The 17,937-nt window shown below is 38.1% G+C and overlaps 3 protein-coding genes across 2 annotated transcripts in view; 1 reads left to right on the top strand and 2 right to left on the bottom strand.

Moving 5' to 3' along the window:
* Positions 1-17,937, top strand: part of LOC309475673 (uncharacterized protein) — a 204,200-nt gene that overhangs the window by 78,577 nt on the left and 107,686 nt on the right.
* The window catches only part of LOC309475586 (uncharacterized protein), a 388,909-nt gene that overhangs the window by 280,920 nt on the left and 90,052 nt on the right, over positions 1-17,937 (bottom strand). The window lies entirely within an intron of this gene.
* Positions 4,962-17,937, bottom strand: part of LOC309475598 (protein NLRC3-like) — a gene marked incomplete at its 3' end in the record, with an annotated part of 30,382 nt that continues 17,406 nt past the window's right edge. The window contains exons 5-8 of the mRNA XM_082138431.1: positions 17,031-17,135; positions 13,244-13,328; positions 6,888-7,083; positions 4,962-6,793 (exon numbers count right to left, since the gene is read on the bottom strand). Of these exons, the coding sequence (XP_081994557.1) occupies positions 4,962-6,793; positions 6,888-7,083; positions 13,244-13,328; positions 17,031-17,135 (2,218 nt within the window). The remainder of the gene's footprint in view (positions 6,794-6,887; positions 7,084-13,243; positions 13,329-17,030; positions 17,136-17,937) is intronic.

Below are 17,937 nucleotides of genomic sequence, written 5' to 3'. Positions count from 1 at the left end.
GGCGGGGCAGATTAAAACGTAATGAGCTGAGATGAGAACGACTGACATCTCTCTCTTTTCATAAAGATTACATAAACAGAGAATTTTTTTTTTTATAAATAAATTACTTCATTTAAGAACACACACGGCGGAGGTAAAAAATAAAAATAAAATAAAATAAAATAATAATAATAATAATAAAAAAAATCGCCCATAGCTCTCCTTCTCTTAACACTACAAAGACAGTTCACCTATTAAAATAAACCACATAACATAAAGATATATCAATGTGCATTTTGTGTAAACTACACCGGAACGCAAGTTTTTATTTATTTTATCCAACATTATCGTGAGATGCGGAGCACAAGAGAACAACAGAGTGTGAAGAAGATGCTCGCTTGAAAGATCTTGCTCGCCTCTAAATCGTCCAATTTCAAAACGGTTTACACAGGATGAATTTTGAGTTCGTAAGCTTTCGAATGATAACTAATCTATGATGATTACTAAAATTTGTGATATATTGTGAAGAGCGCCAATCGTCCAGCTAGCAGGACGTGACAGTTATTTTCAAAAATCCATTCCTGAAAAACATAGTGATCAGCCAACTTCATATAACCATAACTTTTGTTACAGACAAACGATGAAAGAAATAAAAACAGATTTCAAAAGGGCTTGGAGCCAGCTTTAATATGGTAACGTGTCCTACGAGGGGTGACAAAACTATTGACTTGTTCTATACGAACGTTAAGGATGGTTATGTTGATAAACTGCTTCCTCCACTGGGTAAATCGGACCATAATTTGATAACCTTGATGTCTAAATATAGTCCAGTGATACGGAAACAGCCGATAACGTCTAAGACTGTGCGCATCTGGTCAGAGGATGCCTGTGAAACATTAAGGGGGTGCTTTGAGTGCACAGACTGGACTGTGTTCTTTGATGGAGACAGTGATTTGGACAGTATTTCTGACAAAGTAACTTGTTATATTAATTATTGTGTTGAGTCTATGATCCCTTGTAAACTAATAAAATTTTTTCCAAATAACAAACCATGGGTCACTAGAGAAGTTAAGGCTGCTATAAATAAGAAGAAAGCTGCTTTTTACAGTGGAGATAAAGAAAGAATTAAAAACGCTCAAAGAGAGATGAAAGTCATTATCAGACAGGGTAAATTAAAGTATAAGGAAAAGGTTGAAGGAAATATGTCCTGTAGCAACACAAGAGGACTATGGAATGGTATGAAGTCTATTACTGGATATGGGACCAGTAAACCCAGTTTATGTAATTTGGGTTTACAGGCTAACGATGCCAATACTTTTTTTGCAAGGTTTGATGAATTAGACTTTTCTTCACTTCATGAGAATGTCCTTTCTAATCTTAGGAAGAGCAGCTTTGAGGACTGTAGTCCAGCTATTATTCTTAACATTGAAGAGGTTCGTCAGTAGTTTAGGTGTATTAAACCAAATAAGGCAGCAGGCCCTGATGGTGTTCATCCACGTACCCTAAAAGTGTGTGCTGACCAGCTGTGCTCTGTCCTTCATTTATTGTTTTCCTTATCTTTGTCTTCTGCCAAAATCCCAGTTATGTGGAAAACCTCCTGTCTTGTCCCTATTCCCAAAAAAGCTAAGGTGTCTAACAATCTTGCTAACCTGAGGCCTATAGCCCTGACATCGCAGATTATGAAGTGTTTCGAGAGGGTTGTATTGGATCATCTGACTAGGCATGTGTTTGCCTTTCAGGATCCTTTGCAATTTGCGTACAGGAAGGGTGTGGGGGTAGATGATGCACTACTATTTATGCTTCACAATATTTACAGTCATCTTGAAACTACTGCCAGTTCTGTTAGGATCATGTTTTTCGATTTTTCTAGTGCTTTTAATACTATACAGCCACATATTTTAGCTAATAAATTAATTGAGTTTAAATTGCATAATACAACCATTGCCTGGATTTTAGACTACCTTCTAGCACGACCACAGTTTGTTAGGATTGGTAACAAATATTCTGATACCATTTTAACTAATACTGGAGCACCCCAGGGTACAGTTTTATCCCCCTTTCTTTTTTCACTTTACACTGCTGATTATAGGCATAGTCAGCCATCTTGCTGGGTTCAAAAATTATCTGACGACACTGCTTTAGTGGGTTTACTTAATCAGGGTGATGATCTTGTTTATAGAAGAGAGGTTCAGTCTTTTTACAACTGGTGTGAATCAAACTTTTTGAAACTAAATGTAGGGAAGACTAAAGAACTTGTGATTGATTTCAGAAAGAAAAAAGAGAAGGTCCTTCCAGTTACAATTAATGGTCAGTTGATCGAAATTGTGCAGTCATATAAATTTTTAGGTGTCCATTTGGATGAAAAATTAAATTGGAAAGAGAACACCAATGTTGTAATGAAGAAAGCTCAGTCGAGACTGTTCTTTTTGAGAAAACTTAGATCATTCAACATCAGCACAAAGCTCTTAAATGTTTTTTATCAGGGGATTTTAGCTAGTGTTCTTTTTTATGCTGTACTTTGCTGGGGGGGGCAGTTTATCTGCTGAGGACAAAAATAGAATAAATAAGCTGATAAAGAGAGCTGGTTCAGTTATTGGTCTTAACCCAGATGTATTGGAGGTTATTGTGGAGAAGAGGATAAGTTCAAAATTAAAAATTGTCCTGCTTTTTGAAGGCCATCCACTACACAATTTGTTTAAGGGACTCAGAAGCTCTTTCAGTAAGCGATTGGTTATGCCTCGGTGCTCTAGTGAGCGCATGAGAAGGTCTTTTGTTCCCGCAGCGATCAGATACTTCAACGAACATTGTTAATTACTAAATATTATCCTTGTTTTTTTATAGTGTTTGTATTTTTATATTTTTGAACTGTGATATTGAATTTTTTTAAATTGTGTCTCTTAATCAGGTTTTATTAGTCTTCTAATGCAGAATTATTTATTGTTTGTTAGTTGTGTATTGTGATGGCTGTATGGTTGGTGGCAAACCAGTTTCCCTACCGGGATTAATAAAGTTGTTCAATTCAATTCAATTCAATTGTCAAATATCAAAACCTGTAAAATGTAAAATTTCACCATGTGGTGGGTTTTCCCAGATCGCATCACAAATATTCAGTAGTGTGAGCTGCAATGACTTTACTCTTCAACATTTTTTTTTACATTTTAGTGTCACGACCACCAGCTGGAGTGCCCTGGATATCAACCAGAGCGCACCCTAGTCCATTGCTATTCTATAATGAACTGCCTAATTGCTTTCAGCTATTGCTCATTAACTTAAGCCCAGTCTATATAAACCACAGAATCCTTCCAGGGCACTGACACATTTGCTCCTTAAAGTCCTACAATGCACTGTGAAAACCAAAGAGTGTTGATGCTCACTATGTTCCCCTAACATATGTTCTGGTTCTTATGGTGGCTAGTCCAGTGCTCATAGCACTTTCCAGTCTAGTGGTCCCAAGATCAGAGCCTCCAGTCGGCATGGCTGACACCCCAGAGGCTCCAGCTGTCATGCCCACAACGCCAAAGCCTTCAGCTGTCATGGCCTCCACGAAAAAACCTTCAGCCATCATAACTGGCGTGCCAGAGTCTTCAGCCATCATGGACACCATGCCAGAGTCTCCAGTCATCATGGATGCCACACCAGAGTTTCCAGCCATCATGAACATTGCACCTGAAGCTACCAAGTCAGTCCCTAGGTGTTTGAGACCAGCTCCCTCTTTGGTGGACACACTGCTGATGTCTGTGCGAGCAACTGACATCTCTGTGGTGGCATCTAGTCTAGAGTTCCCAGAGGTTCTTCCACCATCAATTGTACTCCCTGTTACAGTGATGGCCATCCTGTATATCTGTGCTGCATACATTTCTCCAGAGGCTGCAGCACCTGATCTAGTGTTGCCTGAGGCGGCAGTGTCTGATCATGAACTCTCTGTTTTCCCTGATACAACCACAGCGGTCGTTTCAGTCTTGTCTGCCCTGTTGTGTTGGTCTTCTGCTTCTCCTTGGGGTCTTCAGTCATGTCTGCCTGACTGTGGTGTTCATCTGCTCTGCCATGGTGGTCTTCAGCTCCACTGAGATTATATTCTCTCTCATCAGCTACACCCTGGCCACTTGCCCAGCTGGCTCTGCCCTGGTCATCTACTCTGCCTGATCTGCCCTGGCTCCCCGATCTGCCTCAGTCTCCAGTACTGCTTCCACTCCACAGTCCTGGCCCTCTGTCCAACCTCCTGGTCCGCCTCCGCTCCACCTCCCTTCAGGATTTTTGCTTATTTAAAACCTGTGTATCTACTCACTTTTTGTGAAGACTTGTATGTATTTACTCAGCATTTCTGAACACTCTTCTGGTTTCCTGTTCCATGGGTTTGACTCTTTGCCTGTTTTCTGGATTAGCCTGTTTGCCTGAGTTTCCTGTTATTAAATGCTGCATTTGGACCCCTAACCTTGTGTCTCAGAGCAATTTGTAACAATTAGAATTCTACTGATTCAGTGACACATTTCCTAGATAAAAAGACACTAGCATGCTTGAATAAAATTTAGGGTTGAAAAGTGCTGCTCTATTATCATGATGAGTGTCTTAATGTGGAGAATTAATGTTTTGAGCATTTGAGTTTAAGTAAGAGTATATGTCCTTCATAGCAGAAGGAACCATACGTTTTATGATAACATTATGTGCTTCTTCCGCAGCTAACTGTGAAGCTTGTTTTGCTGAAAACAGAAATATCTACATAAAACATACATGTAAATATAATACAGTATTGGGATTACACTACTTCTAATGGACTGCCTTATTTAAACAAAAAGATACATAAAATATCTAATAATTTAACCATAAAGGAGTTATACACTTATTTATTGGCATATGGTTATATCACTATAGATTAGAGGTTTCAAGACACACTTAAGATAAAAGACAAAAAAAGAAAGAAAAAAGAATAATGTGAATAATGCATTTTTTTTAATTAAAGTAAAACATGAAAAAAATGAAATTACTTACAGAGCTCTTTTGGAGGTTTTGATCAGTGCTGATAATCTAATGAGACACTCGTCTGATTTCTTGAATTTCTGGAGATCAAACTCCTCCATCTCCTCCTCTGATGTCAACAACACAAAGGCCAAAGCAGACCACTGGGCAGGTGAAAGGTCAGCAGATGAGAGACTTCCTTCTCTAAGGTGAGTCTGAATCTCTTTCACCAGACTTTGATCATTCAGTTCATTCAGACAGTAGAACAGATTGATAGATCTCTCTGGAGACAGATTATCCTCTAATTTCTGCTTAATGTACTGAACTACTGCTTTTTTGCTCTGGTCAATGCCATTTTCCTTTTTTAACAGACCTCGTAAGAGTAGTCGATTGGACTGGAGTGACAAACCGAGAAGGAAGCGAAGGAAAAGGTCCAGGTGTCCATTATCACTCTCGAGCGCCTTGTCCACTGCAGTCTTGAGCAAATCAAACATGGTTTCATTTTTGTTTTCCTGTTCTGTAGACTCATGAACAAACACACTTTTATTGTTGGTGTCTAGAAACAGATGTGCATAAAGACCTGCAATAAACTCTTGTATGCTCAAGTGAACAAAGCAGTACATGGTACCAAAAATGATCCCTTTTTCCTCCTTAAAGATCTGGGTACACATGCCTGAATACACTGATGCCCTATACATGTCAATACCACAAGCTTCTAGGTCTGAATCATAGAAGATCAGGTTGTTTCTTTCCAGCTCATGAAATGCCAGTTTTCCAAGTGAAAGGATGGCATCTTTATCCCAGGAAACATCTGGTGTGTATTCTCCATCATACTTTCGTCTGCTCTGCTGGATCTGAAAGCGGAGAAAGTGTGTGTACATCTGTGTCAGTGTCTTGGGAGTGTCTTCAGTATTTGATTGCTGCAGTGTTTTGGAGGCGTCATCAACCTGATTGTTTTTCATTTCATTTATTTTCTCCTCAAAAATATTCTGGAGAACAGTGGCTGATATCCAGCAGAAGACTGGGATGTGGCACATGATAAAGAGACTCTTTGATTTTTTTATGTGATCAATGATTTCTTTGGCCTGATTCTTATCTGTGAATCTTTTATTGAAGTACTCTTCCTTTTGTGCATCATTGAATCCTCTGACTTCTGTCACCCGGTCGATACAGTCAGGAGGAATCTTACTGGCAGCTGCTGGTCTTGTAGTGATCCAGATGAGAGCAGAAGGAAGCAGATTTCCCTTGATGAGGTTTGTCAGAAGAACATCCAGAGAGGTTGGTGACGATACATCACGCCACATCTCATTACCCTCAAAGTTAAGAGGAAGGCGACATTCATCCAATCCATCAAGGATGAACAGGACTTTGAATTTATTACTTCTTGTAAGGTTAAGTCTTTTTGTCTCTGGGAAAAACTGACTTATAAGATCTGTCAAGCTTCGTGTTTCTTTCTCTTTTAAGTTTAACTCTCTGAATGGAAGAGGAAATATGCAGTTGATATCTAGATTTTCTTTTCCTTCAGCCCAGTCCAGAATAAACTTTTGCACAGAGATGGATTTTCCGATACCAGCAACACCCTTTGTCATTACAGTTCTGATCTCCTTGTCTTGTTCAGGTGCTTCAAACAATTTTTTGCATTCAACCTGTATCTCTTGTGATTCTTGATGCCTGGAAGCAACTTCAATCTGTCTTACCTCATGTTCAGTATTGATCTGTTCACTACAACCCTGAGTGATATAAAGATCTGTGTAGATGCTGTTTAGAAGAGTGGAGTCACCATGCTTTGCAATTCCTTCAAACACACATTGATACTTCTTCTTTAGGTTATATTTTAGTGGATGAATGAATACCAGCTCATCTAAACACCAGAAAAAAATACTCATATTTTTATCAGAATTTTTTCCAGTACATTTTATAAATGAAAATATGAAAGATGGTAATAAGTCTCTTACCTTCTAGAGCACTAGCAGCTTCATCTTGCTTCATCTCTTTCAGGAAGTAGAGTGCCAGATCAAGAGCTGCTTCCTTGATACCCCATCTATCCTCATTATAGTCCTTCACTAAGTATTGTGTCTTCTCCTTTTGTAATATTTTCTCAAACTTTTTCAGTTCATTTAGCAGAAATGTTATTATTTTGCCCTCAAGTTCCTACAAAGCAAGAAAAAGGAGAAGCAATTAGTCAGTGGAGACATCGGTAGCTCTCTTTGTTTCCTGCTTTCTATTTTCTACTTTCATTATAATTATATAATAATTATACAATATAATTATAATTATAATAATAGCTATTGACTATAAAGAAGCTTTTTTATTTGTTTTGCTCCTTACTGCACTTAAGTGGCAAATTGTCTCGCAGTAGTTTCGATTTCAGTCATGTGTGTGTTATAGGCTTTTGGTGTGGTAATCGTTAAGGCGTTCACAGCTGTAAAAGTTGATAAGCTGTATATTTATTTGGTATCCGTTCCACTCCAGTGGAAACCCACATGTTCAGCCTCCTTGTGTGAAGACCAACTCAGCTAAAGACCTGAGAGTTTACCTGCGCAAGTCCACCTAGTAAGGACACAGACAAGGCACTAAAAGAGTCTCTCTTTTCCATTTGTACTTCCATATATTTCCACCCTCTTTTCCCACATTTAACATGCGCTTACAGTACATTAACCCTTAAAGACCTAGAACATTTTTGGGGCGCCTGACTCACCTGTACTTTTCTTTGTTTTTCTAACCCATTCTAGCAGCAAGCATCAAGTGCCATATATCATTTTAAACAGGAGAACCTAAAGTTTCCAGCTAGCTCATTTAAAGTCCCAGTTTTACATTTCTTTTGTCAGAGAATTTATGAAATTAACAGGATTTTAAGAAAAACGGCAGCAAAAAATGTGGTGTTTTCAGAGTGAACTCAAACAGAACTTCCTGAAGTTTTGTTTTTTTCTTTTAGAAAGTTAGACTTGGTTGTTTTAGACTTCCAGATGAAATTTTGTCTACATGTAACAATCCCTCAGCAAGTTATAGCCATTTATTATAACATTATTCTAGGCGTTTTTGAGTAAAAACAGGTGTATTACATTTTCTGACAATGTAGATGTGTCCAAATAAGTTCAGGAAGTAAAGTAAATAGAAAAGTTGTTATATTACAACAGAACACTGAAGCAAACATTTTTCTTCAGACAATTATATTATAATTTGAATATGAATAACAAATGCAAACAATATAACAAGTAGTGACAACTGTGCAATATAAATACTAACAATACAATATAGCCTACAGAGTGTAAATGAACAAATGGTTCAAATAATCTTCACAAACTAAATACCAAAAGAAATAAACAGTGCAAATGAAGAAATGGTTCATTGAGGGTAATATACTGAGTGCTAATGAACAAATAGTGCAAATAATCTTCACAAACTAAATATAAAAAAACAGTGCAAATGATTCAAACAATCTTCTGAATCGGAAGGTTTCACCAGGTCTAACGACTCGTTTAAAAAAATAAATTCTAACACATCCTCCGATTTGTACTGCTGTTTTTTTTACATACTCATGCTCTTTCGTGTTTTATGCTCTTTTATGTTTTGCGCTCTTTCGTGTTTTGCGCTATGGTCAAAAACTTTGCATCCGTTAGTTTTCATGCGTAGTTTTCAATGTGTATAAAGAAACGTGATTGGTTGTTAAAATCACCAATCACTATGTTTGTTGGTTGAGTTGATGACCGTTTGGACGAATCTGGGCATGGGGGTGGGACTAAGCATCAACAATCGTTCCTGTTTGGCTCAGAGAAAGAAACCACATGTGTTTCCTTGACGAATCACTGCTGTAGATTTTGATGACGCAATCGCCGGCACTACGGAGCCACTGAATGACCTATAGAGACACCCGTGATAACACAGGAAAGCTGAGAATCTCATCTTTACGGTGCATTTTAAAGCATACAAATTGGATTAGCGACTCAAAAGTTATTAAACATTTTAGAACGATAGTTATTTTATGCCGCGGGCGGCCGTATCGGTCTTTAAGGGTTAATGTTGTCTCTCAACAACACAAGCAGAAGGCAATTCAATCATGATGACCTGCAAACTATCAGCACCTCTTAAAGTGCACCTGTCTCTATTCCTTTGGATCTCTGGAATTGTCAGTTAGCTGTCAATAAAGCTCAAGTTCATTCCGGCCTTTGCTACTCAGTCAACTCTTAGTATCTTAGACTTGACTGAAACCTGGATTCATCCAGAGGATAAAGCAACCTCTGCTACTCTCTCTAACAACTTTTCCTTATCTTACAACCCCGGTCAGTTTGGGAAGGGTTGGGAGTACCAGTAATTTATTTTCTAATAACGTCTAGGTTACGTATGTAACCCCTATAACCTGTTATGTCCAAAGTGATCTGACGAATTGAGATCTTGCCGGAGAGACCAATGAACTTCAAGTGTAACTAAATGAGCCAATGTACAAGATTTGAATTGCATACTCCACCGTGCAGCGCAAGTATAAATATGGAAGCGCGTGCAGCGCACACTCAGACATTCGATGTTACGTCAGAAGGGATCTAAGGAATGGCAGCCTGTATGGCACCCCACTATTGCTGCCCCTTCCAGCGCTCCGTGTAAGCCACCTGATCCCCCCACACCTACTAGGGTGGAAGATGGGACAGGGATTATGCAGAGAAGGTACATTAACTGCTGTTCTGTTTGACACATACATTAAGACTATGGATAAAACTGGAAGCCTGCAGCTCCACATACACTATATACACAAGGTTTAGGAGGGTCTTTTTTGGAATTTTTGACCATTCTTCAAGAAGCACATTTGTGAGGTCAGGCACTGATGTTGGATGAGAAGGCCTGGCTTGCAGTCTCTAATTCATACCAAAGGTGTTCTATTGGGTTGAGATCAGGACTCCCACCAATCTCGCTCATCCATGTCTTTATGGACCTTTATTTGTGCACTGGTGCAGTCATGTTCCCACAAAGTTGAGAGCATGGAATTGTTCAAAATGTATTGGTATGCTGAAGCATTAAGAGTTACTTTCACTGGAACTAAGGGATCAAGCCCAACCCTTGAAAAACAACCCCACACCATAATCCCCCCTCCACCAAACATTACACTTGACACAATGCAGTCAGGCAAGTACCATTCTCCTAGCAACCGCCAAACCTAGATTCGTCCATCGGATTGCCAGACAGAGAAGCGTGGTTTGTCACTCCAGAGAACATGTCTCCAATGCTCTAGAGTCAAGTGATGGCATGCTTTACACCACTGCTTTGCATTGCACTTGGTGATGTAAGGATTGGATGCAGCTGCACCACCTGGATTAGATCACCTAGGTCCTCCGCACACCATCTAGAGACCAGAGGTGGAGATTCCAGAAGTTTGGAGAAAGCAGGTGCTTCCTCAGAGAAATGCACCAGGGAGGGGCTGTCATGATGAGCATCAGTTCTGGGAACCAGGTCTAGTTGGGCCAATAGGGCCGAACCGCTGAATCGGAATAAAATATTCGTAAAGGTTTTGAAGCTTCATGAAGCAGTGCTTCAACAAAGTATTGAGCAAAGGTAGTGAATACTGATGTACATGTGTTTTTTTTTTTTTTATAAATTTGCAAAGATTTTTAAACAAACTTTTTTCACATTGTCATTATGGGTTATTGTTTGTAGAATTTTGAGGAAAATAATTAATTTAATCCATTTTGGAATAAGGCTGTAACATAACAAAATGTGGAAAATTGAAGTGCTGTGAATACTTTCCGGATGCACTGTATATAGCCGCTCTGGAGAAAACAGTGATGTCAACGTCCAGCTCAGTTCAGGTCTCATATAATGCCGTCAATGCAGGCAGATCAATAATATTGTTGAATATTAAATTAAATGTAATATTAAGTATTAAATAACTAAGCAAGCCAAAAGCCAAAGGTAAAAAAGGTGGTAAAGTCGACAGTGGCAAGGAACCAAAACTCCATCAGGTGACAGGATGGAGAAAAAAACCTTGGGAGAAACCAGGCTCAGTCGGGGGACAGTTCTCCTCTGTGTACACTGCGACAGTGTATGATTATGATTCAGACAGCATTAAAGGTCAGAAGTCAGATTGTATCAGAACATTCAGAATATTTATCTAGTTCCAACTGGTTGAAGATTGGAGTCATCACAACGGTATGGAGACGGGTTTGTTGAGGATCAGTGCCCATGGCTCTTGTGTCGATAAGGCTTTCACAGGGGAGAGTCTAGTTGACACAATCTCTGCTGACACTTCAGGGATGTGTTGTGGTCATGTCTAGGCAAAGGTCCTTCGTCTGATCTGGATATGGCAGTGCTACTGCAACACGCATCACCGCAGATGAGTATGAGTAGTATATCTTTAGCAAGTCAATGTGCAAACTGCCTCAAATGATACTGAGGTTAAGTTGCAGACGCTCAAAACACAATCATCTTCATTAAAAGTAATGAGACTAAATTATCTCACTAGTGCTAATGCCGGTCTCTTTCCTATTGCGGTCTTTGATCTTGAAATTATCTGATGATAAATAAAATGCAGGTCTTATCTGTTGCTTTTGTTGACATGAAATGTGAAATTTGCATATAACGCGGGAAGATCAGATTTATATTCATTTTGCGGACACACATTTATGCGGCCAAGTGTAAATGTAAACGTTTTACCAAAGAAATCAGGTACATATCTGATCAGAGAAAACGCATGAACTAACCAGATGTAAAGCTGTGCTGAAGGCACGCCAGTTGCTACTGGTGGTGGTGGAGTTAAAGAATGTCTAAAATATAAAAGGAGAAGACTAAAATTGGCCCAATGCCGGCCCATGTGTGATCTATGGCTTGAAAATTGACCCAAAGCCCGGCCCTAGGAGCATAAATATAAGTCAGGGCCCATCAGGCTCAGACTGAAATGCAGGGCTCTAATCCTGAGGACACATAGCTCTATTTTTATTTTTATTTTTATTTTCCACATGATGATCCAATGGTAGCTGCCCAAATCTTAGACTGTCTGGTGGACATCTCGGCATGGATGAAAGAACATCACCTGCAGCTCAACCTGGCAAAGACTGAGCTTCTTGTCTTCCCAGGCACTCCAACTGTACAGCAAAATTTCACCATTCAGCTAGGTTCATCAACAGTCATAAAATCTAGTTTTACCAGAAATCTTGGGAGTAATCTTTGATGACCAGCTGACCTTCTAAGAGCAAAATGCAAAGACAGCTTGATCATGCAGCTTTGCACTGCACACCAGGAAGATCAGATACATATGTGATGCGATCTGGGAAAACCCACCACATGGTGAAATTTTACCTACTACAGGTTTTGATATCATATGGAAGCTGGTATCAAGCCCTTTCCAAATCTGTTTTTATTTTTATCATAGCTTGTTGGTAGCAAAAGTTATGTTTATCTGAAGTCGGCCGATCGCTATGATTTTCTGGAACGGAATTTTGAGAAAAACAGGTTTAATTAACTGTCACCGTCGGGACGCTTCTTGTCCATCTCGCGATTGTTATAAAACTGAGTGACTTTATAGTTTAAACAGGATTGGCGCGAAATGTGCACTAATACGCATTCACTGTACATGTTATGTGGTTTATTTTAAAGGTAAACTATCTTTGTAGTGTTAAGAGACGGACAGGTGGATGGGATATACGGCGAATGTTTTGTTTTTTCACCTCTGCCGGGCGTTAGAGAAAATGGTCGCATAGAATGCATTAGAGAAAGAGAGTATTTTCAGCTTGACACTATAAATCGCTTTTTTTCTGCAGTAAACAAGGGCATTTTGCCAAGCTATTTTCAGAGATAAGAGAAAAGATGTTATAGAATAATAATTTAATAAAAAAAAAAAATAATTGACAAAAAAACTGACATTCAAACTATTTTGGAATTTACTGAAAACGGCCCAGCACGACATCCGGCGGGTTTTCCCAGATCGCATCACATATATTCTCTATTCTTTCACTTTTCCTTAATCCCTCCCTGCTCTAGTTTGAACATTTCTGAACAATGCCTGAAACTGTGCTTTATGGGCACTTCTCTTTTTGATGAATCACTTGTATTCCTCATTTGGAAAAAAGTGTCTGCTAAATGAATAAATGTAAAATAAAAAAAATAAAAAATAAATAAAAAGAGAGAGACAACAACATAAAATAACCAAATCTTAAATCCATTTGGTCAAAACTATTTAATCAGTTTATTAGCTTTCATTCCTTCATTCAAATTCTAATGGGCTCTTAAAAGGAAAAGTAATTGAAAGTAATTGAATTGAAAAACTTTGTTCAATAATCTATTTGTTTGTTATAATATACATTTTAATTAGAAAATGTGTTTTTCCTACCTGGAAGATCTGCAGAAGATTGTCTTTGAAATAATTTTTGTTCCTTTCAGTCTGACGGTCTGAATCGTATGTTCCATACTGTATCCTGTTAACAAATAAAATACTGAATTTCCAGGCAAAATATTAGAGAAATATCTTGCATTCGCTATACATTGTTTAAGTATATAATCTGGGTACTTCTTTTTTTCTTTAGCTCATGGAAATGCATTGTGGTACTGACTAGGGCTGCATAAAATAAATAAAATCGCGAACACTTTATGGCTTGGTGCAATTATCGTCGGGATTGACCAATATCATTTTTTCGATACCGACACAAATTTTTGGTACTTGCCGACACCGCTACCTGTATTTTCACTGCATTTGTAATTTTTAAATGTACTGGGTAGAGAAACCAAAAGAATATGAATCATGTTAGTTGGCTTAATTTGTTCAGCAAATTTACATTTCCTTCAGTTATTTTGATGGTAAAAAAGCCTGCTAAAATGTATTGTATGAGCTTTTTTTACTTTCACTGTTCATTCTATTGCTCTATCATATTTTATCTTTCAAAATATAAGACAGCACATTTTTAGAGCTACTCCAGCAGGACTCAAATGTTTAGACACCAGTGAAATATCACAATTCTCTTTTACAATTTAGATAAAACAAAAACTATTAGCCTAATTAAACACAAGTAAGCAGTCAGTAATAAAATATGAACATATAATCAAATTACAAATAAATAAATATAATAGAACAAATTAATCAAATGTGAAATATCACTGCATATTCTTCACTGTACAAATTAAATATATATGGATCTTTATTAAGTAACAAAAGGTATTTAGTCAAGAGCAGAGAGTGATTTCTTTACAGATTTATTAGACTGCTGTCCCTTTAAGACCGAATGCACAGGTCCAATATGAATATACTGTCTACGTTCACTTGAAATAAAACTGACTATATTTACTAGGATACTCGCCAAAACTGTTTTTTTTTTTTTTATATATATAAATTTGCTTGAATTCGTCCGTACAAGTGCAAGACATGAAAGAGAATTAAATTCAGCATTCTCGCGCTGTCTCAGAGACAGTTTTTTGGGCCGCGCTTTGGATGTTTGCATTCATGAAACTTCTTGGCCTGCAAACGTCCTGTAATAATAAAGGCAACCACTTGTTATACATAAATCATCAGCTCGTGCACCACAGCTATATAGGCGTTACTATGTTCCGTTTAATATTCCACTAATAAGATACATTTACTTTCCAGTGCATCCCTAAATTATCGACCTGCAAAAGGCTGTGATTTAATTAAATTACTACAAAGTCTGATGCACTGCATGTTTCAGAGTTAAACAGAGCACTGTTTTAATTTACATGTGTGCAGCTTATCAGTGGCGTCGCTAGGACTAATTATTCGGGGCTCGAGCCTGAAAAGGTCATCAAAACTGACTTTTTTTTGTGACCAAAATGTGAAAAATACCTCTAAATGATCATCCATGACATTCTTTTAACTATAAGCGAACCCAATTTGTCTAGATCTGTAGTATTATTTCCTTTGTATAACAAGCTTGTCTTAATGTTTTAAATTATATAGATTATGGGCCCTATTTTAACGATCTGAAACGCAAGTGTCAAAGCGCAAAGCGCAAGTAACTTTGTGGGCGGGTCTCGGCGCTGTTGCTATTTTCCCGGCGGGATAAATGACTATTGCGCCAGGCGCAAATCTAAAATGGGTTGGTCTGAAGTAGCTTCATTATTCATAGGTGTGGTTTGGGCGTAACGTGAAATAAACCAATCAGAGCGTCATCTCACATTCCCTTTAAGAGCAAACGCGCTTTTTCCATAGCGGATTGCTATTGAAACGGCGGATTTGCCAGGCGCGGTTCACAGCCAAGGAGAGCAACGCTCTCGTCACGGCCGTAAAAGAGAGAAGTTACATTGAAATGGAGAAACCCACCCAAATGAACTTCGGTTAAACAGGCGTATGATAATTTGGGTAAATGTGTAAGCTAGATGTATGCTTTTATAATAAATAGTCTATCTATCTATCTATCTATCTATCTATCTATCTATCTATCTATCTATCTATCTATCTATCTATCTATCTATCTATCGTAATAATGTATTCAAAAATGAAAACTGCTGCTTCTGTGTAGATGAGAGAATCAAAGTGTAGGCTATGTGCGTTGTGCACACGCTACATTGATTATGGCCAAGCATGCGCCCTTAAAATAGCATATGAATAACATGCGCAACGCGCCACTGACTTTAAACTATTTTTTCCTGGTTAGTGGCGCAATTGTTTTCTAAACCTGCAAAATAGCATGAATGAACGTTTGCGCCGGAACACGCCTCCTCTTTGCGCTGAACCGCCCCCGGGAGCGCAAGTGTATTTCCTAACTTACCGACGTGCTTCTGTGGAGGGAAAAGTCCGCTTTGCGCGGGTGCAAAATAGGAATGATACATGCGTCGGTGTACAAAGTCAATTGCGCTGGGTGCAAGATAGGGCCCTATATTGTATTTTTGTTGCGAGTGTGAACTGCTCAAAGTCTCGCAGGCGTGTGATTTAGTCAGCTTGATTAACATTATTTAACATTATTTGTATTATTTAATACTGTATGTTTTTTGTTAATCACAGAAACCATAAGCTAAATTTATAAGTATACATATATATTAATAAAATGTATAAGTAGGCCTATATATATATATATATATATACAGGGTGGGCCATTTATATGGATACACCGTAGTGGCATGGGAGTGGTTGGTGATATTGAGGTTCTGTTTGTGGCACATTAGTATATGTCATGGTCACCACCCATCTTGAGGAGTTTGCCCCCTCACATGTACTGGTGTGCCACAAACGGGACTTTGGTGTCACCAGCCATTCCCATGTTGTTGCGGTGTATCCATATAAATGGCCCACCCTATATATATATATATATATATATATATATTTGTATGGTCCTCGAATGTGTTTGTATATTTCACCAGTATCAGCCCTGGGACTTTTCACTGTTTGTATCACTCCGCTTGTCTGTGTTTGTGTGACTTGCATCATTAAGCCAGTTGGTGGTGACAAGTGACTGTCTGAGTGAACAATTGAACATTAATTGAACTTATTAGTCTAAAAACATTGACTAATTTAGGAAAGAAACAAGTAGCTGAAACCAATCTTTAATGCTAATATAAATTGCTTTTGCCTTTGGACACAAAAAGATTGCACTGGCGTTTGATTGAAATGTAACATCTATAGAAAAAATCCTTGAAAGATTTCTCATTTAAGGGCATTCCTGTTTGGAATATGTGATTGCAGATTATTTATGCTTATTGTTGCAATACATTTCCACTTTTTAGTGTGGATCATTAATCGCAACATTTATCCTCATTCTCATTTTTAAGAATCTGTTATCTGCTTGACAAATAATGAATGCTACAGCCCACTGACATGCTTTTTAAACTATTGTTATCCAAACACCTTGAAATGGACACATGTAGGTCCGAGAAATCCAAATTTTCTCGGGAGAGCATACCCCTCAATCCCCCCAACTAACTGACATTTGAATGTGTGTCTCTGTGTGGTAATGTGGGCTGGTGTGACAGAAAAAATGCTCCCTAGTGGCTGCATGTGTAACTACAATATGTTATTGGAAAGAAACTCCAGACTGAGTTCTATAAAGAGTAAAGAAGCTTACAAACACATGTTCTGTAATTTAGTAAATTTCTATCAAATACACCATATATTTATCCATTAATAATGGAGAATTTTGCTAACACAGCAATGCAAAGTAAAACACACGAAATACCTTTCAGTAGCTGGTGTTGGTTTCTCACTTAATCTAAGTGGACTATCCATTGAGTGGTCGCTCTTCACAGACACACAGCTGAATACACCAGAGTCTGATATTTCACTAATGACACAAAGAACAGAGAAAAGAAAACCATCAGTGTCATTTTTCAAGAGATTGAAAGCAATTAAATACAGCTATTAGGGGTGTAACAGTAGGCCTACACGTATTCGTACCGAACTGTTTTGGTACAGGACTTCCGGTACTGTGCACATGTGTACCAAAGAGTTAACAGTAGGCTTGTTTTATCTGCGGATGATACTTTGAAATTCAAGTTCTCACACCAACATATTAAGTATTATGTACATTTCATCACGAAATTCAAACAATGAATGTGGTTTTGACGCCGTTTAATGTGGCATGAGCTGCGTGACAGATCACTGTATAGGCGCCGCAGTTCAAGCTGCAGCGTGATCATCTCTTAAAGTTCCTCTTAAATAGTTACTTACAGAATAAACAAATGAACATCTGAACATCTGAATGTATGTTGAAGGATACATTACAACTTACTGAATCATAGTGTAATCGCTCAATCAGTGTTTCAATGGCAAACAGACATCGGTAAAATAGCTTAACAATATGTCATGTAGTATATTACATTTACCTCAGGAAAGTTACTCAGTGTACACAGCTTGTTAGTTCACTAGAGAAATTAACTCTTTTGCTAAATATATGCATTATATTAGCCCATACAATCATTATTTTACTTACCAGTTAGTGAAGTCTTGATTATTTAATAGCCTAAATGTTTAAATAAATCTGTCATGAAAATTACATCCAATGGGTCTCATTCATGAAACACGAGCAGAACGAATTTTTGTGTAAATCGTGTGTAAAGTGGTTCTGGCGTAAATTTTCGGATTCA

This window comes from Leuciscus leuciscus (assembly GCF_965113295.1).
Source record: "Leuciscus leuciscus genome assembly, chromosome: 15".
Lineage (NCBI taxonomy): Eukaryota > Metazoa > Chordata > Actinopteri > Cypriniformes > Leuciscidae > Leuciscus > Leuciscus leuciscus.
This window is presented reverse-complemented; position numbering and strand designations above follow the sequence as displayed.